Here is a 26,391-nt window from a genome sequence, read left to right as displayed (position 1 = left end):
GTTAACTGGAGTGAGTTCAATGGAGGACCACCAAGGCGATCAGGGGGCTGGAGCACTTGCCCTTTGAATAGAGGCTGAGGGAATGGGGCTTGTTCAGCATGGAGCAGAGGTGACTTCACAGGGACGTGACAGCTGTCTGCTAGTACCTGGGAGGAGGTTACTGAGAAGATGGAGTCAGGCTCTGCACAGTGCTGCATGGCGGGAGGACAAGAGAGAACAGTCATAAATTGAAGCAAGAAAGTTTCTGACTGGATTTAAGAGAAAACTTTTTTGGCACGGAGCAGTCAGGTATTGAAAGGATTGCCCAGAGACGTTGTGCAGTCTCCATCCACAGTTGTTTTTAAGGTTTGACTGGCTAAAGCCCTGAGCAGCCTGTCTTCCACAGAAGGCTGACTGGAGACTTGCCAAGGTCCTTCCAAATCTGAATGTTTCTCTGATTCTGTACGTTTTCCCTTGTTTGGTATTGTACTGTGTGCCTTCTCATGTGATCTGTTTTCTTCTTGTAGATTAAATTTTCTTCACTTACCACTTTTTCCTTATATCTTCTTTTTCCTTACACCTCTTCTACTCCACTGCACCTTCCTCTCTCCAGATACGTCTGATAATCCCACTGTCACTGGGTCATGGAGTCTTCTGGGTTCTTTTGGCTTCCAGAGTTTCTTCACTGCCCCTCAACCCTCAGAATAATCTCACCAGTCACTAAGTCGAAGGAGATCCTCATGGCCATCACCACCTTCTGCTTTACTTGCTGAGCTGTCTTGTAGGTGGTTTGCCATCTGCTTTGCCGCAGTGCCTCTGTTCTTCATTTCCAGTAACGGATGACGAACACTAGTCAGCTCATTAAAGCATAATAGCTACGTCACTGTATTCAGTTTTCATAAGAGAAGAAAGTAATGGTAGACATGGCCTCAGACCACCGGCATACGGACTGAGAATAAACCTGGCAGGCTTTTTGGAAGCAAAAGAGTAGCAAAGCTTGCTGGGCTGCTCTCAGTAGACCTTCTGGAGTGGAGAATAATGTTGTTTTCTTTGTTTTGGCTTCTTTTTTCAGGAATGACGATTGACTAGTATGCTTCATTTCTGGGTTTCAAGAAACTGGAGTTTCTTCTGGCCACTCCTCTCTTGAGATCTCTGCAGAGTCCAATACCTCTGTACTTCTTGTATTCGAATCATGTCTTTACGTTTTTCTTCCAAGTCCATGGATACTAGAAGCATGAGGGTGTTTATGAAAAATGTTCCCATGTTTTTTCATGGGTCTGGAAGGGTTTATTTTTGAGTGCACCTTTTACATCTGCTTTTACAGCTGGGCCTTGCCTAGTTGACTTTGAGCTCATGAACAGCTGAATTGTGGTAATTGTAGCAGAGCCGGCATTGTTTATATTTAATATCTATTCCAAACAGCCCAAAGTGGTACTACAATTCTGTTATCAAGTAGGTCAGGTTAAAACTAGTGATAGGTTCTCTTGAGTAACAACAATTTTCCTGTGATTCTTAACTCTTCCATATATATTTTTTTCTCTATATTCATTTGAACTTGACTCTAGTAGCATTTGGGTGCTGTAAAAGCTGTAACATTTCTAAACCAGTGTGTTTCCTCAGATGTCTTGTGACCAACTTGGAGTTAGTAAAGATGGTTTTGGATCCCCTGAGCCCTCTTCTGGACTTTGAAGTATTCCTCAGCTCAGGGTATTGGTTCCAGGAGAAGAGGATTGTGGCAGGCAGAGTGCATGAAACTAGTCGGTAATACAACTGAAAAAGATGGACTAAAGCAAGCAGTGAATATACTGGGAAGGATGAGAATAGGGATAAGGGCAGTCATTAAAGAAAGTGCTTTTGATTCATGTGGAGGAAAGAATAAAATTATGGGGGCAATTGTGAAGGTATTTTCTTAGCCCATAAACTGCACATTGCTGCTTTTTTATAATTCTGGTTTAACTAAGGTTGAGACTTTCGCCTTGAAGCACTGAGATTTCCGTCTTTTACTTGTATTTGGTCATACAATTGGTTTTGGATTTTTGGAATTATGGGAGTCCTTTATGTAATTTAATGTGTTCTATTGTTGTACTGATGGCAAAAGGAACCTTGGTTGACTTCACATGTCAGTCAAGTAATATTGTTCGGTCATAAAAAGTGTGAATCTTTTTTTCATAGACATCTTCAATATTGGTAATTTGTTGTTATGTCAAGGGCTGCATTTATCTACATGGAAAAATGTTTCAGTAAGGAATCTTGGGATTAGAAACATTTTAAAAATTTAGACTGCTTTTTAAAGTAAAGACATATCTCTGGACAAATAAATACAGACTACCATAGTATCACCTTCTTTCACTCAGATACCTCTTCTTGAAGCTCGTTGACAGAAGTTAAGCTTAAAAATTCAGTTTAGCTTCACAGCTCAAGCCATTAGCTAACCTACTGACAGGGGCTTTGGAGGTCAAGGAAGCCATACCATTCCCAAACCAGAGAACCAGAGCTGCGAGCCTCCCTGTAAACATGCCTTGATGTCTGTGATTGGATTTGTGTGCCCAGGCTTGCATAACCATACAGCTTGTATCCCAACATTATTAGCCAAAAGGAATATAGGGACTTACATAATCATTACACGATTATTTTCAGTAACTGCACTGTAAATATGTAATTCTCTCTACTCCTAATAACTCTTAATCTCTCTGTTCCTGTTGGCTCCAGGGCTCAGGTTTTGCCATGGCCTGTGTGCCCTGGCCACCGGTAAGACTTGAAAAAATTGTTAATTTCAAGGTTCACCTGTTTTGCTCCCAACCAGTAAATACATGCTCCCCAGCACAGGCAGGGGCACACTGTTCTGTGGGAGCCTGGGCAGCACTGCTGCCTCTGTGCCTTCTGAGAAGGGGCTGGTCACCCCCAGAGACCTTTCATACCCGGCTTTATATTCATTGTAGAGCTCGCCCTCCCAGCTTCTTCATGTGTTTTACGCTCAAGAGTTCTTGAGCAGTTTTGATCTCCTTTCTCTGCGTTGCTCAATAAAGAAGATTCTTCTTTGAGATACTGTCGTGGGAAAACCTAAATTATCAAGAGATCTTGGTCCGCTGCAGGGGTTGGGAGGCCAGGAAGAGGTTATTTTCCTTTTGGTACAAGCAGGTAGGAAAAAAAATAACATTTAGGGTGCTTCTTGTTAAAACGTGCCCCCTTTTCTATGCTGCTCCTTGCCCCCAGCATCTGTGGATTTTGGTGGTCAGAGCTCTCCCAAGCTGTAGCTGTTCCAGTGACAGCTTACACTAGTAAAGTCCCTTTCAGGTATACTTGAAAATATCCTCAACTTTGATATAAAATTGCCTTTCATACTGCTTTTAATATTAGAAGCATAACTTAAATTTCTTTAAGCCTTACGAAATACTCAAACATCATTTTTCTGTGTTTAATTAGCTTCATGAGTCAGCACCTGGTCTTAGGTCTTGACATTTTTGGCATGTGAAATTTTTGTGTGTATTTGACCTTGGCTTTATTCCAGAATAAATATTTTAAGCTGCTAGTTGTGTGTGGGTTTTTTTGTCTTTGGTCTGAGACTAGGGGGCAGACATAAGCAGCACTGAGAGAAGTGAACTGTATAAACCACAATTAGAATTGCAGTGCACAGGTGTCTGAAGATCTTATACAATTGCCAAGCTATTTGTTTCTCAAATGAGAGGAGCTTTGGGAGTATATTTTGGAGAATAAAAGGAGCAGAAGGCCTTTGGTTTTGATGTTAGGGTTGTGGGTTTGGTTTGGTTGTTGTTGGTTGGGGTTTTTTTCCCCCCTCTCTGTTTTTTTAAATTTAATTTATTTCCGGATCCCAGTTTAAATTCTTCCAGACTTGATACATTTGATATCTTTACAGAACCAGCATAATGAATGGTTGAAAGTGATCTGCTGCAGCTGGTGATGGAATTTATAACTGCCTTCAGATAGGAATCAGCATTTAAGAAGAAAAACTACTTGCACGCTAGCTTTTCTTTGAGCATCAAGTTAGATCTTGCGGGTTTAAAATCTGAAAGCTAGTGTTCGAAGTAATGATATTAAAGGAGAATGGCTTTAGCATCAGGGTTATGGGCGAGTTCTGTTGCAGATAGTTGAGGATCTTTTGGGGAATGTAGGCATCTTAAATCTCTGCTAGTCATATACAAAGTATTATTGCAATGAAAAAATAGTGAAGTGAATAAACAGCAGCTTGCAGTGTCAGACACTTGATGTACCTAGAGTCCCAGTGTTCGCTGTATTTTGCAATTTAATGCACAGTAATTTTTTAGTTCTGTATTTCTATATGCTCCACTGTGTCAGATCTGTATTCTTGGGATGTGAGGTTCCATTAAAAAATAAATAATAATCGCAGCCCCCGCTCCCCCCACATACACTCATTTTCTATAATATGGTAATGATATCACCGTAGCAGTAATTACGGGTCATCTTCATTTCTTTCATCTCTGCTGGTTCTGATGGCTTCATTCCTTTGACGGAGAAGATTTGGCTCTGGGTGCTGTGATTATTTTGTTAAGCATTATTCGAATAGACAGGAGTGAGAGAAATTAATCAATCCAAATGCAATTAGCATCATGTTTAACCCAGTGATGGACGTCTCAAGGTGAAACAGCCAGGGGAGTTTCAGACATTATTATTCAATCCAGTGGCTCTTATCTAAATTATAATCAAGAGAGGTTTTTATTGGCTTCGCAGAGGGAAGATGTAACTCTTTCCCTGCTTTGGGGGTCAAAGGGATCAGGTTTTTGGCCCCACAGGATGTTGGCTGCAGTCAGCTCCTAGAAGTGGGAGGTACTGTATGAATTTCCTTTAATATGGGGGGTCACTCAGGACAAAATATCTGCGGGTCCTAATATCCATGACCTGGAACATGAGTTTAGTAGCTCCCTGGGCATTGGCAGGGATGTCCTTGCCCCTTGTTTCAAGTGTTTTCATTGACTGGCTTTGCCCATCTGTGTGTGAATGAATATGGTTTGTAGTTTTTGCATTCGAAGCTCTGTGAACATCATTGTGTGCAACCGAATGCAAACAGAATGGTACTGCCTTTGGCAAGGCAGGGAAATCTGATTAGGAGAACAAGGTAAATTATTCTGCAGAGAAGGATTCTAATTTTTTTTGAGCGGATATAATTTTAGTATTTATTGATAGCTACAATAACATTTTTTTGAGGATCTCTTAATCTGCATCAGATCTGTTATCACCATTCTGGATAATCCTGAATGATCTCTGAGATCTCTTATCAGGTATATGATAAAACACCACTACTGTGGGTGGAAAAAAACGGTGGAAAGAGGTCACATGAGGATTTCATGATTCAGGAAAGCATTAGGTATTTGCTTCCGATTCTTAAGGCTCTAGCTGACACTCGCTAACCTGTTTCAGTGGTTTAAAACTTTGTCAGCCTCAGCTGTTTACCACTTCTCTGTCAGAGATGCCTGTTTTCCTAGCACGCTGGGAGGAGTGGTCCATGTGCCTCACCTGCTCTGATTCACAGCCTGGCTTCGTGCAAGCCTCCACCTTCTTTGGCATTGCAAAGCAAGTCATGCCAGACTCCTGAACTACAGCTGAAGTAAGGGCAGATTCTGCTGTCTCATTCACCAAGGGAAGGACCGTGATGTTTTGTACCGAGGGTGGTGTTAATATTTTAAAATGCTGCAGCAAGACTTGACAGAGCTCATCTTTCAGAGCCTGAATTCTAGCATGGTTGCTGACTCCTTTAGTATACATCTGTACATCACTCCTCACTAAGGCTGTGACCCCATCTGTAAGATGGGAATTAAATCACTGTATGTCTCAAGAATATTGTGAAGCTTGATAAACTTTGCAAGTGCTTTGATATTGATTATTGAAACATGCCACAGTAATGCAAGCTTATTCCACATGGAGGTTTGTGCTGATTCTGTCATCTTACCTGAAAAAATGTGTTTCAGGAATGCTAGATGGTTACGCTGGTGTTCAGTGTAAATGTAACCATTCCTGAAGTACACATCTGAGTATCTGCATGTGCCAGTTCTACCTTCAGTAAAGGTGACCGACATTGCTTTTGCTAATGGCTGCTCTCCTGAGATGGCACTTGGTGTAGCATTCACTGATAAGTATTTGTCAAAGACCCACAGACAACTCATTTGACAATTACATCACAGAAATAGGCCATTAGCAGAGTAATTGGAGCCCTTTTTATGAAGGAAGAGGAATGAGCCGGTGCTAGCAGCTATCAAGGCGGTGGTAGGATTTTGGGGTCTGGTCTCAAGACAGAAAGTGGGCCATACAGATCTCTTTCTCTCTGATAGAAGTTCACATTATGTTGGCTGATTAATAATAATCTGTTGGTCTTGTCTGACATAAGCCTCTTTTTTTTTCTTTGAGGGCTGTTCAGTAATAATGTCAATCTTAAATATTTTTGCTTGGTTTAGATTGCCTTTTTGCCTTCACTCTCCCCCACTCCTGTCACTGATTTTTCTTTTTATTTCCCTTCCAAATGCAATAGTAGTTGAGCCCCTCCAAAAGATGTGGCTTTGCCATTGGCTTTCACAAGTCTAGTCAAGCCAGACTCCCACAGTCCCTCACAGGCAGATTCCTCTAGGCCTTTATGTCCTACCAACTAAGAAAAAGAACGGTTTGGTCGTCTTATCCTAACATTGTGTCTGAGGACAAAAGAAATAATTTCTGATGCAACAGACCCTTGTGACAGAAGGGTTAAAAACCAGAGGAGTGTTCTACTGTCTGTCTGCAATTCCTGCTCTTTGCAGAAATAAACCCTTTCTAGTTTTGTTTTCTGTGTAGTCCTAAAACAGCAGTAGTTTGAGAGTGCATGATCAGTACTTTAAAGGAATCCTTCCATGTTGAAAACCAAGTTCTTTAGTTACCGTAAATACAGCTGAATGGGAGGAATAACTGATAAGCTAACAAAGTATGACAGTGCCTAAAATAACCTTTTGTAGTCAAGAACGTACCATGCAAAGTGTGATACTATAAGGTATTTCAGGGTAAACCCATGTTCTGTTTGTAGAACATTAATTGTATTTCGAGGGTTTTTTAGTAGCAAGACCTTTATATTTCAACAAGGCTACATTTTTGGGTCAGGGGAGGAGAACAGTCAAATTTATCCCGTAAGTTGTACATCTTGGGCAAAGGCAGAGAAATGCTTCTGTAGTGGGTGGCTTCATTTAAAAAAATCTGTGATTTGAAGATGCTCACAGGCTTTGTTTCGAGGCTTTTAGATAAGCCCAGAAATAGTAAGCAGCGAAGGTATAATGTTTATGATAAATGTGTGATAAATACAGTTTGTCACATGCATCTTTTACGTAGACTGTATCACCAAGTGTGTTGTGCTTTTGCATTGAAGTGTATATTGTGTTAAAAAAGTGTTTACATATGTGTGTTGCTTAGGGATTCTCCTGGATGAAAGTTGCTTATGTAAGTGTAAATCACTGTTTTCGTTGCTGATTTTATAGAGTAAATCCTTCCATTATTTCCTGGCTATCCAGACCTTATGACACAGTATGTCCTGTGCTGTCATACGTGTGAGAAGGCTTTTTATGGGGAGCAATCAGGCTGGACCCCAATCTCCAGTCCAGTGTTTTTTTCTAATTAAATTGTCACCAGAAGGAATATCCGGAACAGCAGTTTTCATTTTCAATCGAGGAAAAAACATTATGAGTCTTTGTCATTTGATTAAAAGTTACTTAACCTTTAAATTGCTACAGATGTAAAGATAGCTCTGAGTTTCCAATGTAATCGCCTCCAAGTTAAAATCGGGAAAATCTTTGTGTAATGAAACCCATATGTCATAGTGAAAGGATGCAAAGCATTGGCAGAGTGGGCTGCTCTAGCAGGAGATTCTGCACCCAATCTTGTTAACCAGGACTGCTTTTGGTAATCCCTCATCTCCTCACTTGTAGGAAATCAATCTGTACTACTGAATCTTTTCAACCAGCAACCACAAAATTTACTGCGGAGAGGCAGCTTGGGGACAATTGTAGTAGAAAAGGAGCCCCAGGCAACAAGGCTAAATGCGGGATTGAGGGATTGAAGTTCTAAAGAGGAGATTATATTAAACCTTATTCTGCTCCCCTATCAAGTAGAAGTGTTTCCTTCTCCTTTCAGCCCCAGCCTTTCCTACCCAATACCTGTTCTTGAGATCGGCTTGGCTGATCTTGCCAGGCAGCAAACTTAATTCATGTTAATTATAATAGCCTGATATCATTTTTCAATACGTTTCTCTGAAAGAGTCTATTCAAGCACTCAATTTCCACTGTAACCAGTGCTGATAACATTTTAAAGTGGTTTTTCTAGGGGCTGCGGTATCGTCTTCCTCCTCCCTGGTAGGTGAGATTAATTTGTATCCAAGCTATTGCGATCGTATCCATTGTTGATTTTTCTATTGTAGTAGATGCTCGGCGTAGGCAAGGTTGTAAATCGTGACTTGACGTGGAGATTCATGTTTCTGTTTCGTGCTGCGCAGCCTCTGTAGCGTCTGTTTGCCGGTACAATGAAACCTACACTCAAGCCCTCTCTTCACTTGAAGTCCGTGGTTTAAGCAACCATTTTAAAGAAAAAAAATCCCTAAGGTTTTCACTACAGTTTTGTCCAACCTTTTAATTAAAAAATCCACCTCTGTCTGCTACGCAACTGGCTTCTGCTGATCCCTTGGGTAGTTGTTTAAGGCAGGTTTTACTGTCTCTCTTAGACTGCAATCATATTTAGAATGTGGGTGATGGTTTCTTCATTCACAAGCTCTTCCCTCACTCCAGCAACCTCCAAAAGGCCCCATTGGAAATGATCTTCCCATTATTAAGAATTCATTTATCAGAAGCAATGCTGAGCAGAGGAGTCAGTTTCTAATATTAGAGCCTTTTCTGTGCGAAACCCAAGCTCAAATCATACTCCAGTGCAGATTAAAGAGGAACAAAGGGGAGGGAATAGCCAAGACGTTTGAATGCAATACCATGTAATACATATTTGGCCTGTGTTTACCAGGAACACATTGAACTGTGGTTCTTAGCAGATAAGACAAGCAGCTGAAGCAAGGAAAACAAGATTGTTAGTGTTTGTGGAAAGTTGCCTTTAGTTTGGCTGTGATTTTGTTGTTGTTGTGATATCACGATGTTATTTCCTGGCCATTTTCATACATATACAAAGATGCAAGGTCCTTTTTTTAGTTTGGCATATCTTTAAAAATAAAGCCCCAATGCAAGCCTGAGTATGTTGGGAGAAGAGGAATACAGAATAGCAGAAGGCTGTCTCTTGCTCCTAATGGGATTTTGTAGCAGCATGTGCGAGTTTGTTTCAGAAGTCAGAAATGAACAGATGTTGGTATAAATTACCTCTGTGTCTGATGTCTTGCAAATTAAAAGCGCGGTTGGCATCACTAAACAATTTCACCGGGTTGGGGGGGGAAACGGGCGGTGATTATTGTAGCAGGTCGGTAAGAATCTTTAAGCTGCAGCAGAACAGGATAGCAAGGATAAAGGAATGAAGAATAAAATGAGAGGTCTGTGAATTAATCAGAAATGTTAACATCTCCGATGACAAGTGAACAGGAGGGCACGTGCTCTGGAGCAACCCCCAACCCACAGTAATTTCACTCAGCGCACAGAAGGAGTCTATGCTCTGCCTGATTTATAGGGTGCAGCCCTCTTTGTGGGAACAGAATTGTCATGCATTCGTATATCTCCTATATGGGACTTGCACTCCAGAAAACTTTCCACGCTATAAACTGCAGTTCAGCTTTGTGCTTTCTCCAATAAGAGTGTTTTAAAACCACACATTGTTGATGGTGCAAGGTAGGGAGGTGTCAAAGAACCGGTGCTGAAAATCTATTCCTAGCCGAAAATTTTTAAAACTTGCTTTTTTATTTAATCGTGTTCTTTGTGCTAAATTTAGTTCACAAATGAACTAAACAGCTTAGTTCCTGGCAAAATAACAATCCCATCCTGCCCTTCTGCAGCATCTTCTATCCATGTGGCACTTCAGCAGCACTGGAAAGATGCAAGCTACCTTGTGTATGGGGAAGTAGAGGTACAAACGAGTACTTTGTGGTGGTTCACGCTGTGAATCAGAAGCAGAGTTGGGAATGGATCCCAGATGATACAGCTCACAGCTGGAGGCACGAACCAAGCGAGTAAAGGAGTGAGCTGCTTGAATTTGCAGCCAGTCTGAAACATGTTCCGCTTACAGCAGTGGACTTTGCAGCCTATGAATATCAATATGTACCAGACAGTTCATAATACCGTTAATTGTTTTACAGGGATCTTGTTGATGACAATACCTTGTGGTACAATTTTGGAAGACAAATTAGAAGGTACTAATTTAAAGAGGCTTTAAGGCACAAATTTCTAACCTTTAGGTAAAGAATAACCCTCTTTACCTGAGGGTGTGTATTGAGTATTTTAAGCTGAACATTTTTATTCCTTTTCAGTTCTGTTCTAACAGATCATCAGTAATGTCAAAAGAAAACCCAACATCAGCAACAAACCCACCTCCAGTTTTTATGCTAATTGTCATTTCTGTTGTTCCTCTCAGTAGAGAGGTCAGGAATTGAATGGATAAAGTAGAAAATGAATTCCCATCTCCTTCCAGAGTCTCTCTAGGCTAGGTGTGGGAAGCATGCATGCCTTCATCAATCCTGTGAATAAAAGCCTCCATGTTTTGATGCCTGTCAGTCCAGCACAAAGCTTACACCTTTATTTAAAAAAAAAAAAAAAAAAATGAAGGGGAGCACTGGTGGGAAGGTTGTTTTTCTCTAGGGTTCAATTGCTAATCAAGTTGTCTTTGATGCATTGTATTGCTATTGCAAGACAAAGCTACTATTAGGGCTGCTCTGCCAGCCTGTGAGCTTATGGGCTCACAAGTCAGAAGTGTCTCGTGCAGAAAAGTGGCTGTGTAAACCCTGCTGTAATACAGCTACCAGAGATTGATGGTGCCAAGAGTGAGAGAGAGACATATAAACCTTGCCTCGCTGTATTAAACATCGCAGGACTGACAATGCAGAGAGAGAGAGAAGACCAAAGCTCTATAAACTTTACTTTATTACACCATCCATAGATGAACTGCATTGAAGGAATATAAACCCCATTATAGTACAGCATCCAGGGACTGACACTGCTCAGAGAGAGAAAATGCTGTCTAATTTCTGTTGAAGATCATAGCATCCAGGGACCAATAATCCTGAAATGGAGAAAGAGAGAGTTCCATAATCTCTGACGGATTATAACATCCAGGAACAATTGCTGTGAGATAGAGTGATGGAAATCTAGATTACATGATTCAGAGATGGATAGTACAGAGAAAAAGAGATGCTCTGGGAGCGTAACACAGTAGGAATAGAAAGCATAGATTGTATGGAATGAGTCAGCCTATGGGAACTGTTGCTGAGTTTAGAGGATTCCAGGCCCTGCCTGCATTTCTGGGATGTCAGGAAAATTCAAGATGGAATGCAGTTTTATTTATTTTTTGCCTTAAAAACCAAATAAATAAAATAATTCTTACTCACTATTGGTATAAGCACAAATCTAAACTAATTTCTTATCCCGTGGTTAAAATCCGTAAATTATACAACTGTTTGCGTTTCTTGGCTTTTTAAAAAATACTAATTTCTTTTTCCTCCCTTGTGATTTCAGCTAGAGAGATGACTCGAGGGAAATTCCTGAACATCCTAGAGAAACCCAAAAAATAGCTGCTACATCTGGAGTTTGGACAAAAATACCCCAACTAGATCATTTTCCGTACCACGGATCCAGATGAACCCCAGAACTGCTAAGAAGTACAAAGCTCTTGCTCTAGACCTTCAGAAGCAAAGACCTCTTTGTGTTTCCACAGCTCACCTCTCTACAGGGGAGACGTTGCATACACAGGTCACAAGGACTGCAGTGGGCTGCGTTGGAATTCAGATTTCGTCTGACCAAAGGTGTCCAACAGGGAGACTTGGCCCTGACACGCTGTGACAGAATTACCTGTTTCAATCAGCTGTTCAAAGCGAACAGCCGTAGTGTCCTTATTCGATGGCTCTCAGTGGCAGCACCTGTGTGAAGCACACAGCAGATCTGACACTGGCCAGTGTGCATCATGAAGCACGTTTTGTGTGTCTTTTGCCTTAGATGCAAATTTTCTACGTGCAGCTCCTGTGCTAAAAGATTTGAGCATCGTTTGGGCTGTGGATTGACCAGTAACTGTGGTTCAGCAGGAGCATGTGCTTCTAGTGTAGAAGCTGAGTGTGGTCTGAGCATTAAAGCCCAGTTCCTCGCTGCCTTCAGAGAAGCATGTCTGGTACTCCAAGGAGGACCTCCAGACCTTTGATGTACCAGGAGCTTCATCTCACCGCTAAATGGTTCTCTAGTGAAATAGAGACTGACAGACCGTAAGGAATAAAGAGATGTTACTGTGTCAGGAAGGAAAATGTCCCTGCAGAAACTTTGGCTGGTACACAAAGAAGGAGCTTTGTCAGTCCGCTGCAGTTCTCAGCTTCTTACAGAGCTAGAAACAGGAAGGTTACAGAGTTGAAAGGCAGTAATATTTTCAGTTGGTGCTACAAGAAGGGGCAAGAGGATTGTTAGCCCCATTGCGAGGACGGTCTGCTTATACAGAATCTTAACATTTCTGAAAATAACATTGTGTCATGTTTTTAATTACAAAACACCAACAAACCCAGAATTTTTAAGATAGAATTTTCTGTGACCTGGTATCTTTCAGCACAGTTTTGGGCTTTATTCATCTTACGGTTTAATGGCTTTTCCTTCTGTTAATGTACTTCTGTATCTTCACCCCAGAGAAGAGGTAAGGAGCATGTTTAGACTGCTTGCTTTATTTAAGAGATTAATTATTTTTCATTTCATCCTCTTTCCTTTTCCTAGAAAACAACATTTTAAGCGTAAGTAAATACGTTCCTTTTAGAGCACAACATAATATCGAAACATTGGGTGAAGAGCAGGGTTTTTTCTCTATTTAGGAATGTTATTTTTAGCATGCAGGCTTTTCAAAACTTGTCGTTTACCAGCGTGCCGTCACATCTGGGAGGAGAAACGGCTTGGAAATACTATGTGTGACAGGCTGTCCTTAGAGCATTGCATTTTTCTGTCTTTGCAGAGAGGAGACTCTTTTAAGGTGCGTGTGCAATAAAGAGGAGGAGATTTTTTTAATCAAACGTACGTCTCTAATTTTTTACTGAAATGCTGGTGACCTTTTGGTTTGCAGTCTGTGGTCTTGGTTATTACCGGTCAGAACTAGGCTTGTTATGGACAGCTCCTGTTAACTAAGTTTAAGGAGTTAAATTCCGCATCCTGGAAAGACCCTGCACAAATACTGAATATTTAGGAATGTCAGGAGTCTCATTTTAAAGTTAATGGATTTATTTCTGTGCTTCACAGTTTATGCAGGGCTGAGCTTAACAGGAACTCTATCCCTTGAGAACATGAGGGTTAAGACAGATGAATGTGAAGAGAAGCTGAAAGTGGTAATTCAGAGACAGAGGAAAAAACCTGCTGGTGCAAACTGACGTTGATGTAGCTTTAGGTATTGAATTATACATTTTGAATGCAATTTTAAGTTTGTATACTATGTATATAATATGTATATACATATATAACGTAATGGTATACTTCATCTGTGTCACCGATATGAGTTTGTGCATTTTATAGAGGTTTTTTGGTCCAACACATTAAGGAATTAGGATCTGAAAGGAGAAGGAATATAGGAGAAGATGCAAAAGCCTGGCATGGAAGTATATGTATATTTTCTGACATTTTCAGTAAGGGATTTCAAATTTTAGGTAGTTTTTAGTAACATATATATTTTAAAAACAAACAAAAAACCCCTTTTACCACATGCCTATTACTTTTATTCTATAGGGCAGCCAGTAACACGTGTTATAGAATTGTGATATTTATTGGCTTTGTATTTGTCATCTTTAGAGATTAGTCAGTGACGCATTTTTTATTGGTAATATTTATATGTATTTTTGTGTGTTAGCCAGAGAATTGTAGTCATATCTGTTACTCCTTTCTGGTTTGATAATAAACAAATGGAAAGCTTGCAAATTCATCTGGGTTTCCAAAATAGTCCTCTGAGATGCAAAAGCTTTTGCTTAGCCACTTAGGTAACGCTCTTCACGCTTCTGCACGCCACCACCTCAGGGTGTTTGGCCTGTGGATGCTCCATTCTCATCAGTAAATAAATATTTGGCAATATCCAAATGATACTAAGGGTTTTCATACCCCATTGAACCCTGTTTTTTTCCTTTAGTGATGTCCTTCTTGACATCTTTGCAGTATATCATCTATACAGGAAATTCTAGGTGACTTTTTGTTGCTGATAACCTTCTGTATTTTCAAACAAAAAACCCCAAAACTTGATTTGGTAATATTAATCAAGCTAATGTATTGCTTTATAAAGTGTTTTCATGTGTTGGTATGTTAAATGGTACTGTGAGGTTCTTGGAAAGAAACCCAGTATGTATTTAGTTCCTTTTAAATGCCAGTGTTAAATGTATTCAGTTGTAAAGGCTATTTGCTCTTCAGGCTTGGAGTATCAAATGCTTTTCTATTTAATCCAGCTAAGAAGAAATTCTTGTTTGTCATGTTAATCGTTATAAAAATAAAACTCTAGTTGCACTGGCAATTGAAGAATGTGATCCTCCATTTAACTCGGTGTTTTGCCATTAATGAAATTAACAATTTCAGAACAATCCTATAACCCACAGTTCACAACTATTGTTTACATTTCCCCACAACAAATCACCTAGAAATAACGGATCAGTGAAAACTGACTAATCCAACTTGGAGGTAATGTTTGAACCTTATTCTGGTTTATTTTAGTGATTTTGATGTTACATAAAAATGGAAGGTGCTATTACAAGTCAAATTGCAAGCCCATCTTATCTGTAATCTTCGCTTTGATTACAGTTGTAGAAGGATAGGTAAGGATATAAACAAAAGGCTTACACGGACTGATTTTGCTTTAGGGTAACTTACACAGCATCCAGCAATCTGTTTTAGTTGAATCTGGTCCACAGTAGATCCTACCCTCCATGAATTTGTCTTAGTCCTAATTTGTCTATACTTCTGGCCTCTCAAATGCCCCTGGACAGCGAGTTCTATAATTCAGTTATACAAAGGATTAAAAAAAAAATAGGTGGGGGTGGGTGGGTGTAATTGTTTGTTTTAAACCTGCTTACCTGATAATGCCATTTTGAACCTTTAATTTCTTTTATTGTCAGAAACAGTTGTTTGGGCTTTTTTTCTTTGCTGTCTGTGCACTACTCACGATTTTTCAGCTCCTGCTATGTTTTCGGTATCATGGTTATGTTTCACCTTCCTTACATTCACAATGTTCAGCTGTCTTCTGTTACAGCCTGAGATGGCATAACCAAAACTGCAGCGTGTGAGCATACTGTAGAAGTGTGTAAGTCCTAATTACAGCTTGTATTTTTTCCTCTGCTGTTTTGTCCCTCATCATCATGGGCTCGATCATGGTTTGAATATCTCTAAGAATAGGATCGTCACTTATATTTGCAGCCTGGGCATGCAGCTGATCTCTTCCACTCCATCTTCAACCACAGTAACTTGTTTTAGGCAAACAACACTTTTTCCAAATCATGACAACAATTATGCCAACCACTTCATGTTGAGGAAGTGATACCAGATAGTTCCATCATCAACCTATGCAGCATGTAAAAAAGGTAAATTAAATCTTTGTCATATGGCCTGAAATCCTGGACTGTTATTCTGCCACAAGTTCAGTAACACTTCATAAACATTTCTGTAATACTTAGAAACTGATACCGATTTTTAGACATAATGCAATCAAAAGAAAAAGACAACTTGCAAATTACTGTTGCAGAAAATCCACACAGTGATACATACGCTCTGCTAGAGCCAGCAGTCGTTCAAAACGCCAGAGGTCCAGTTTCAGGCATCCTCATGGCTGAGTTCCTCCTAAGCAAGAACTCCAGCCACCAGGGGTACTCGTGATGGGGAAATGCGTCATGTCTTTGAGTGAACTATCTGAACACGGCATGCAAACTTCATGTAACGTGAAAAGAATCCTCGCTTCTTAGTGTTGCACCTCCATTTTCATATGCCATTCTGTAGTGACACTTTTTAAAAAGTCAATAAATAATCAGTCTTTAGTGATAATTCATTGCAAGACAATTTCCCAGAAGGTCCTCTGTATTTTCAGCCCAGCATGATCACAGTTGGACAGAAACTTCCCGTGAACCAACACTCTGAACTGAACAAATGTGATTAGAACAACAAATGCAAACGTTGTGAACACATTTCTGTAATCACTGTAGTAAAAACTTCCCACCACAGAAATACTAGACCCCATGGTTCCTACGTGCACATCCCAGCATATACATCAGCTAGCATACCAAATACTTCCAAACCTGTTGTATGTGTGATGCCAAATATGCATTGCCCTGAGAAGAGTTGAACCTTGATATTTAAAAAGGCAAGAAAATTAAAAAAAAAAAAAAAAAAAGGAAAAAGAAAAGAAAGGAAAAGGAAAGGAAAAGAGCTGGATCCTTTTGGTTTGATGTAATACTGTGATTCTTGGAGCTGAAGCTGTTCTAGAGATGCGTTACCTCTGCGAGCCAATCCTTACATCAGTGCTTTGGGTTTCTTTCAGGAGGATGTGAAATGCAAAATCCTGAAGTCAATAGTGACTAATGATTTGAAGTCCACATAAAGATATTTAAAAGCTTAAGTGAAGTATGGGCTGATCCAGTTTATTCTATAGAGTGTAATCCACATTGAATATGTGCAATAATGCCGTTTTTATTTAGATTGTGCTAGATTTTCAGCATGACAGGGTCTCTTCACATTTTGACTTTATCATTCACTGAAACTACCGATTTTTAGACTTGACCTTTTCTGTCATGTCCCTTTGAGCAGGACGACGGACTCCAGGCAGCTGATGCATGTACAGAACAGGCGTTTTCTTGTTGGGTTTGTGTGGCTGACCTCTGGCCTGCCTGCTGATTCCTATAATACAGATCAGTGACCAGTGAAGCCAGAACGCTCCCTGCCTGTCTCTGTTATAGACACCTCAGTAAGGAACAGAAAAGAGGAAGAGGGCTGAGCTTGAAAGCCCTTACTTAATTGCTAGTAGAAAAAATGGGTAATAAGAATGACCTTGCACCTTATTTATTGACCAGATCTCTGGGGGGACAAAGTACTTGACTTGGTTCTGTATCACTTGAAAGGCCGGCTCTGTGGCCAATAGCTGATGAGTAGGTGTAATTATATAGGGTAATTAAATTTTGAACTTGCAGGCATTTGGATGCCAGGGAGGATTCCCCTCCCCAAAATACAGCTTTCCTCGTAATCACAGAATTTGAAAGCTAATTCTGAAGCACCAGGCATTTGCCATTTGGCATCTTTCACTTACTACAACAGCCCGGACGGCAGCAGGTGACGTACGGAAGGGTGGGAAGGGGCTCCTCAGCTGCGTGAGGATGGGGGACAAGACCAGCAAAGTGACCTGAGCGGGCACGGATGCTCAGGTGCCGGGTTCTGTGGTCTTCATTTTGTTTTCCTCCCCCTCTATTAAAATAACTTATTGGTGATAGCTAGTTTTAATTGGCTTATTTTTATATATAAATATATCGATCATCCTAAGTTGCCTTTCAGGGCATGGCCGGTGCCTGTCTCTCTCTAGTACTGTGCATGGATCAGTTTGTCACCCTGTCTTTGGTCTCTGCCCCTGCTTAGCACACTGAAGCCAAAGAGCACGTGTGATAGCAGGGGACCGGTCCCTTCTGGCGAGGCCGGTTGCAGGAGGGGTCAGCGTGTAATTAGCTGCACGGAGGCGAAGGGGTCTGCAGGCCCTCAGCATCCTTAATGGGATCAGCTGGGATGTTTTGCTCAGAATCAGCTTGTCGTCAAAAATTAGGGGAAATGTTTTGCTGAAAAAATAATTTGGTTGATGGTGGTTTCTCAAGTGTCGGGTTGAAAGTTGGAGGGAGTGTGTGTCTGTCTGCCTTGTTCTGCTCAGGGATTTGAGCTGGGGTCTCCTGCCCACCCCACAACTTCTGGAAGTTCTTATGTTTTCAGTCGTTTCGTGGGTATCTTTGGAAAGCTGTCCGGTGAGACCCAGCACGTATTCTCTTCCAGGGTCTCCTTTACACCGGTGCTCCTTCCTAGCCTGAACTCGGAGCCAGAGGAATGCCACGGCCTCGCTGGAGCAAAGCCCATGCCAGGTGCGTTTCTCCAAGGGCAGCCCCCGGTGAACCTCAGCAGAGACTTAGGGCACATCTTGGCCATCACGTGCTGGGTCTGGGTGGTGCATTTCTGCGGGGAAGCACAGGAACCCGTGTCCCACCGGAGGCGAGAGCAGAGAAGGCAGGCAGAGAGCTGGACTCGGCTTTCCACCATGCAGGAGGTGGGCGGTGGTGATGGAGAGAGGGTGGACGAGGTCCGTGTCCCCAGCCCCGGGTGGCTGCCGCCCCACCGCCAGCCCCGTGCCGCAGCGCTGGGCCCCAGCGCCTGGGCTGCTTTTCTGGCTGTTTCTCCCCGTCCCCCTTCTCCGGCCGGTGCCCGGGAGGCGGCTCCCCGTCCGTCTGCAGCGCGGGGAGCGCTGGCTGCCGCTCGTTAGAAGAATTCCCCCAAGTCAGACCTATGGTATGAGCCGTGTGAAGCGGAAGACAATTAGGGGCTTATTAGTGTCCTGGGGAGACGTGTAACTTGTGTTGCTGGGACTTACCAAAACAGCGAGAGTCTTACCGGCAAGCTCCAGCCGAGAAAAGACTGAGGGATTGTCTCACCTAATTACGGGGAATGGGCCTCTTTGTGTTTGTGATTCGGTACGGTTGTCCGATCGCTTTTCTCTGGCTGCTGGCTCAGGCTGAGCTGGAAGTGTGCTAATTAGAAGAGAAATGGACGTAGTGATCCTGTCAGCTCTCGTTACCGGCGCGGACAAAGCCGAATATTATTCTGAGGCAGTGTTTTGTGAGTGTCCCCCTTCCAGCTCTCATTAAGGGCAAGGTTGGTGGACGGGGAGGGGACTTGACCACATGGGTTGGCTAATGGAGCACAGTTACCGTTACTGTGCTAATTAACGGGCTCAGGAGGCAAATGTTTCTCCAACCAGCAGTCCCAGCAGCTGCACCTGGTGCTTCCAAAACCCAACCACCTCGCTGGGCAAGCCAGGCAAACGCCATGCGTACGAGGGGCAGGGGGTTTACATGTGACGCATCCATCAGCCGTCCAAAAGTGCAGAAGAACCATGAAAATGGTCAGCAAGGCGAGGGAAAGGGCAGCACGCTGCAGCGGTGGTGGGTCAAGCTCCGGCAGCCCTTCTCCCCAGTGCCCTTCCATGCAGAATGCAAAGCGTGGACTTGTGTCCAGCAGAGGTGGGGAGTGGGCAGTAGGGAGAGACCTGAGGAGTCACCATGGCTCTGGGTGCCATCCAGAGGTGTAGCTCCTGTGGGTTGTTGTGATTGTCACAGGTCCTGGGGGAGAGCTAGAAAGACGGGAGGTGATGTGGAGGTAAATCAGACTATCCCTCTCTACGCTGATGGTGGGAGGCTTGTGGTCTGAGGTGAGGAGCAAGATGTGCGTACATACTAGGTAGGATGTTTCTTTTGCTCCAGGAGGGCAGCTAGGCAAAATTGAAATGATTCACATTGGTTAAGGCAGGTGAAGATGATGACCAAAGGAGCCATAGAAAACACTAAAGAAACAAACAAACAAACAAAAAATAATTAAAAAAATAATGCACTTTCATGCCTGCTACAGGGAGGGTAAAGAGAGTGATGGGAGAGATGGAAAACAAGAAAGAGCCAGAGCAGATCCATAGTGTCACAGTGGCCAGGTAGCCTCAGCAGCAGGGAAGCTCAGTGGGTGCTGAGGAGGGTCAGTGGCAGTGAGCTGTTTTATTTGTTTGTCACACAGACTTCCATTCTAATGCATAAGTGTTTTTGTAAACGGACATAGTAACTTGCAGAAGTAATTGCTGGTTGATGTTTCCAAAGTTATGGGAATGTATTGGTGATTAAGTCTGATTTGGATGTTATGGTCCTTCTAAGGGTCCTTAATTAATCCGTGTCTTTGGGCTAGATGTAGTAAAACATATGATTATGTCTTAAAGCTGTCGATTTGCTTTCTCTGTTTTAACAGCGTGCTCATTGCGTGCACTCATGCACGCTTGGGTACTGTTTTCAAACATCTTTGGTCAAGTGTTAAAGTTCCAGGAGATTTCCTCTTTTTTTTCTTGGGTTACGTGTCCCTGCTGGTGAAGCTGTTTCAGCAGGAGGGTTAGCTGCGTCTCTCCAAGGCTCCAGCAAGTCTCCTGTCATCTTGGATGGAGCTTGAACTCTGCTCTGTGCTTGTGCCTCCTTAATTTTCTGTCCGCGACAGCCATGAACCCAGCAAGGACCCTTTCGCCGTGGCAGCACGTATACCATGGTATACCGTGTCCTAGCCCCGCAGTCCTGCAGAGCTGTAAAAGCCTTTCCCTTTTAACGGGGGTTCATTTCCTACTGGCGGCTGTGATATGGCTTGAATCTTAGGAGTCTTGATGCAGGGACTGATCTCCAAAGAGGGCTTGAGAAGTATCTTCCTTGCAAAGAGGTTTATTCTAGAAGGAGGAGATGTGTAATCCTCTTACTAAAACCCAGAGAGAAAAAGCAAAAAGCTTTATTGCTCCTGCCTTGCCCCAGTGAGCTGGCAGCTTTTATGCTGCCTCACGAATAGAAAGAGGCAGAGAGAGAAACATCCAAATGCAGTGACTCCACCTGGCCTGGGGCTCTCTGGTGGATGCTTGGTGAAACCCACACCACCACTGCTTGCAAGTGTTCCGTAACACCAGCTTCTGAAGAGGGGAAAACTACGGTCACTGCCTGTTACAGCGAGTGGCCGCTTGCCTTGCCTTCCAGATGCTTCAGTCTGGAGGAGTCCTGCATCAATGGCAGAAAGCTACAGACCATCATACCCACCTCCATTTTTACTTCCGTACCTTCCACTTCCATTTTCCTGGAAGCTCGGGAGCTGAGTGATCTCCCTGAGTGAGGGTTGCTGACGCTTCCCGTGTCAAGCCTCCCTCCAGAGACTGGACCTCACCGGCAGACACCAGGAGAAAAGTCTTCAAGAGGACACATGGCTGGTTTTCCTGCTTTATCTTGGTTTCTTTGCCCAAGGAAGTATTAGGATCCTAGCTTGTTATGCCTCTATTTTGCTGGCCGGTCATCTTGCTGTATTAATAATATCATGCCAAATTTCTGGCTTCCAAATGCAGATATGGATCGACTGAGTATAAAAAAAGTGTCAGTTTTGTGTCCTTGTGAGGAGGACGTTGTGAAGAGCATCCTTCATACGGATTAGCGGCACTGGAGAATATTGTGAAGACAGGTGAAAAATATGCACCTGGGGAAGGTGGTGCATGGCCCCTCGTGCCCTCCACTAAGGCCTTCAGCATTCCTGCGCTAAATAATCGTGTGGTACCCGGCCTGTGGGCTGGAGTGGTGTTTGGAGGGTCTCTCTTTAGTTATCCATTGCATTACAGTAGTCATTTAAGTCACAGTGACCTCAGCAAGTATCACAACCTTACTGTGTTGTGAATCATGGAAACACATAATTAGGTGAAAGTCTCTGTCCTCAAGAGCTTATGAGCAGATGAAGCAGTAAGAGAGTAGCAGGAGGAAAGGAGACACCACGATGGAAAGACACTTGTTAAGAGGTTATCCAGTAAACACAGCTCAAACCCTGTAACTTCTTAGCCACAGTCCAGTGGCCCTTCCACTGCTTGCCATCTGCCTTGTTTCATTAAATAGATGTGGCTTTAAAAAAAAAACAAAAAACAAGCCACAAAACGCCTAAGCAACTGACAGGCATTAGTAATTTAAATAAAAATAAATTACAGTGCAATACCAGGCATTTTAATCTTTTTTTAAGGACCTGTAAGAACTATTCAGAGAATTAAATTTTTTTAAAAGTCACTTTAATGCTGTGTTAAAGATTGAGAATTTAAAACAGAACACTAAAAATGAAGGTTTCTCTCAGTGCTATTAACTGCCACAGCGTGCACGGTGTACACGTGCATTTAGGAGAGCTATGACCATTACAGAGATCCTAATAATAATTATAACGTCCTCACTGATATAAAACACTTATTCTGACCTTCCCAAGCCTTTCACACTCATCCAGGGAGAGTGTTAAGCGCTGCTTTCCAGATTTCGTGTAATTCTACACTTGCTCAGTCCAAACGTTTGCCGACAGGCAGACGAGGGCAGGAAAAGTGTAATTTTCCCGGTTCTGCCGTGTTGAAAGCTTTCCTCTGGCTCTGATGCTCCATGGCTCTGATCCTGCCTTAAAGAGAACATTATTAAAATGATTGCTGCAGCTCTCTAGGGAGCTTGAAACTATTTGCTCTAGCAAAAGAGAGATCACTCCCCTCCTTCGCTTCAATAGTTTGGAGAGGGAGGCACTTGCTACAATAAATGTTAGGGTGCCCCATTAGTGTAACTCATCTGGGTAAGGTTCGCAGGAGTTTCGCTAGCAAGTGTCAAAATATGATTAGCAAGCTATTTTGGTGGGACAGGACTGTGAAAATGGAGTGATATGGAAGTCAGGAAGAAAAATGCAGGGACATGAGAAGAATTCAAAAACAGGGGCTTAAAACCAGAGGAGAGGAGACCAAGGGAGGTAAGAAAGCACAGCTGGGAGGATGGCAAGGCACGGGCAGGAGGCTGGGGAGAATGCAAGAGAGCAAGGAACGCAGGCTGTTACAAATGCAGTTTGAGAAGAAAAATACTGAAAAAAAACCCAAAACAAAAGGGGAGCGAATAGGAATAAGTAGTGGTTTTCAGCAAGAAGGAGGTCAGAGCAAAGCCGAAGTTTCCTGAGCAGTGGGACCAGCCAGGGAAGCATGATTTTCCTTGCGGATGTGTCTCTCAAGATTGCATCATGTGTGGATTCTCTGATGCCTAACGGAGGCAGCGAGGTGCCTAACAGTGAGGGCAGTAATTGGATTTCTTTCTTTTGTCAGCCAATTAACAGAACAAAATGTACAGGACTGTATTACCTGCCCTCTGCAAAGCTGCCTGGAACTGGCCTACAGGTTCCAAAGTCCCTGGGACACCCACATACACCTGTGGGTGGGCGGGAGGATGAGGTGGGGAATAGCTGAAATTGCAAATGGACTGAGCGATAGAGAAGGGGAAAACATTAGGAAAATGGGGATTTATGCCTGCTATTAATGCATTTAATTTGCTTTACTGCCATTTTCTTTCCTGGATTTACATTTTAAAAAAATAAAATTAACGAGGATCTATTTAAAGCCCTTCTCCCAAATCAGGCTGCCTTCACTGTGAGTGTCCGCACTGGTTGTTTCTGGGAAGAAAAATCTCCTGCTGCAGTTTTGTCTCCAGCACGCGATAGGAGAGACTCTGGGAGCTCCCCTGCCAGCTGCACCACCAAAACCTGCCTGGGACAGATACCGCAAAAGCCTTCTGGTCCTTCCATGCTGGGATGAATTGCTGCTCTGTTACCGAAACGCTCCAGCTGGCTTTCTGCTGTCCTTCACTGCAAATTCCCATCTTGGTTTCTGCTGCAGTCACTCTCCCCTGGTGGAGGATCTTTTCTAGGGACCTCCTCATGACGGGATACTGTGGTTTGGATAATACTTGAATTTTTCCTGGCATCCCTTTTTATTTTCACCTGGTCTATCCCAGATACCCTTCTATATTTCACTCCCTTTCTCAACAAAATTTCCTGATTTCCAGGCTGAAGGTGTCGTGTCAGGAGGTGTTAAATAGGGCAGAACTGACTGCTGATCCCTGGGATGGAGGGAGACCTCTCCCTCCAACACAATACCTTTTTATGCATCATTATCCTTTATTTGTGGGTCTCCAGCCAATTTTTCATTCCATGTGGTGGCATAGCCAAGCCAATTTGAATTAATTTTGAGTAGGATTTATGTATCAAATCTTTACTAAAATCCAAATGTATCAAATCCGCCATGTTCCCGTCATCCACTAATTTCATAATTCTATTAAAAAAAGCAATCAGGTCTCTCCAGCATGATTTGTTCTTTATAAATCCCTAGTGCTGATACTTGTTTTCTTGTACCTAGGTGGTTAGTGAATTTCCCCCCCCAATTTTAATTCTATTATGTTACTGGCAATAGATATTCCTGATAACGCCAAATTTGCCACCCTCTTTTGTTTATGATCAATGGCATAATTCCTTTTCTCTAATCTATAGGCAGCATCCTAGTTTTTGTAACTTAACAAAATTGTTATCCATGGTAAAAAAAAGTAATGTTTGTCATTTTCTTTGTAGCGGGTGGGTAGATGTCTCTTTGTCCTAAGTCCCCATCATGAAAACTTGAACGTACAGGCGGAGTGCTGTGTATTCCGTGAGCCAAATGTGCTGTCAGTGAAACAAATGTGTGGAAATCATTAACTTCTTAAGTGAATCCAGTCAGGCTTTTTGCCTGGTAATATCCATTCTGGGCAATTGTTATTGCCTACTGAAGAAGTATCAGGAGAGTATTTGTACATGTATTTTATTATAGTGTTCATGAAAGTCTTAAACTGGAATGAAATAAAAATAGCATCCAAATAAGCTACATACAATTTATATACATACACAAACTATAAGTATTATTGGGGAAGCTAACAAAAAGAACACTATCTTATCAGATCACTACATTAATTTAATCTCGGCATTGGCTTGGAGATCAGTCATGCCAAAATAATCAACCTCTATATATTCTGAGAATCCGTCCTGCTAAATTGGTTATAAATCCCAGCTTGGAGTTATACCAAAGTAAACAGAATCTGTACTTTGAAGGGGTATCTGATGTCTTTTAATGTCTAGCACCGACACAATTTCAAAACACCTTGATGTGGGGGAAGGTGTGGATAGATGCTCCGAACCAGCTGTCCCCGTACTCCTTTCCCCAGATCTGCAGGAGGTCCTGTTGGTGCGTTAGTTGAAAGACGGTGCTGAGGCAAACCTTTCGCTGCTTGTGCCTGACTTCTGCTGATGGATGGCAGATGGTTTGATACCTCCATGCCAGTCCCACATTTACTGAAGCGCCCTCTTCACTCTGGACTGACAGTCCTGCCTTGGAGGTACAGAGAGGTGGATCCTATGAAGAAGAAATTACTCTTTCCGAGGTAACTGGCTGCTCTCGGGGACTTGAGGAGACTAGTCCTGCTGGTGGCTTGCTGGTCTAAAAAGGAAAGGTTTCCATCTCTTTGGTTCTTGTGGTTCTCACTGTCTTGCAGCACCTTCAGTCAAATGAGGTATGAGGTCCCCCTTTGGACCCTTCAGTTTAATTTAAACAAGTTTGCAACAGGTCAGCACCGCTGCATGTGAACATGAACAGTCTCACGTAAGCTAAGTGTTCAGAAATATTCTTTATTTTCTGCAGCATGGAACCCGATGGCTTTCGGGTCTCCTCTTATCTCAAAATGTGAAAAGGCAGGACACATAAGAATAAGGTGGTTTGTTCTTATTTGGGTCAAATGTCTTGAAAAATTCCAGCATTTTATGGAAAATTTCATCTCAAATTCCTACATAAATAATGGGAAAAATACTAACACAAAGGTCAGTCATTCAACATTTATTCATCAGCAAAATAAAAATACACTTAGGCTAATGATAAATTTTACAATTGCTATTTCTTCTGCTAACCTAAAATGAGATAAATATTCTTATTTTTCTTGCAAACAAGATAATTACAATAACCCTCTTAGTCCTGAGCAAGGCAGTCGATCAGGCAGCTTCTCTCCCAAAACCCAGATACTGATAGAGAATAGTTACTGAAAAGCTCTTCAAGTTCAAATATGTTCAAAATTCTATAAAAAATCCGCACACCTGTGTACACTCTTCTGCTAACTGGCTTCTCAGGCACATTAAGTTAAGCACGTGCATCAGTAATTTGTGCATCATGTACTGCATTTGGGTTGAAAGTGTAGGATTTTGATCCTGAGGTCTCATTTAAGCTTAAAATACGGGCTGGTTTGCTGGTGATTGGGAGCTGTGTTGCTTATGCAGGCAGCGCCTGAAAAATAACTTCCTTTGAACTTCAGAACTGGGAAGTTGACCTGGTTGGTCTAGCCGTGGGCTAAGAATATTTGTGGCAGACCCTGTGAATCTGGAAAAAAATTACTTCTGGAGCCAGACTTAATAGAAAGAGCTTATTTTTGGTGGCCACTCCCTCTATATGTTACAGAAAAAAATCATCCTGGGTATGAAGAAGAGCTGGAAGTCTTTCAGAAAACTCAGACCTAAGAAACCCTCCCTCAGATATGGGGTATCCATACTGTTTGGGCTCAGAGCAGTCCTCTTGGCCCGTTGTATTATCCCGCTCCACAAAGGTACCCAGGTGAAATGAAGACACTGGCGAATCAGCGGGTGGCTTTTTAAAAAGTCACTGGTTGCAGGCAGTGCTGTG

General features: G+C 42.4%; 1 protein-coding gene across 6 annotated transcripts in view; it reads left to right on the top strand.

Moving 5' to 3' along the window:
• LIN52 (lin-52 DREAM MuvB core complex component) overlaps positions 1-24,834 on the top strand; it is a 57,027-nt gene extending 32,193 nt beyond the window's left edge. For 2 of the 6 annotated variants that reach the window (XM_080395335.1, XM_080395332.1), the window contains one exon: positions 11,613-14,604. Coding sequence is in view for 5 of the 6 variants with exons in the window: in XM_080395332.1 (XP_080251458.1) it covers positions 11,613-11,668 (56 nt within the window). In the remaining variant the exon portion in view is untranslated. The other 4 variants (XM_080395329.1, XM_080395330.1, XM_080395331.1 and 1 more) reach the window with 4 other exon arrangements.
• The last annotated feature ends 1,557 nt before the right edge of the window (positions 24,835-26,391 follow it).

The sequence above is a fragment of the Falco punctatus genome (genome assembly GCF_963210335.1).
Source record: "Falco punctatus genome assembly, chromosome: 7".
In the NCBI taxonomy this organism is placed as follows: domain Eukaryota; kingdom Metazoa; phylum Chordata; class Aves; order Falconiformes; family Falconidae; genus Falco; species Falco punctatus.
This window is presented reverse-complemented; position numbering and strand designations above follow the sequence as displayed.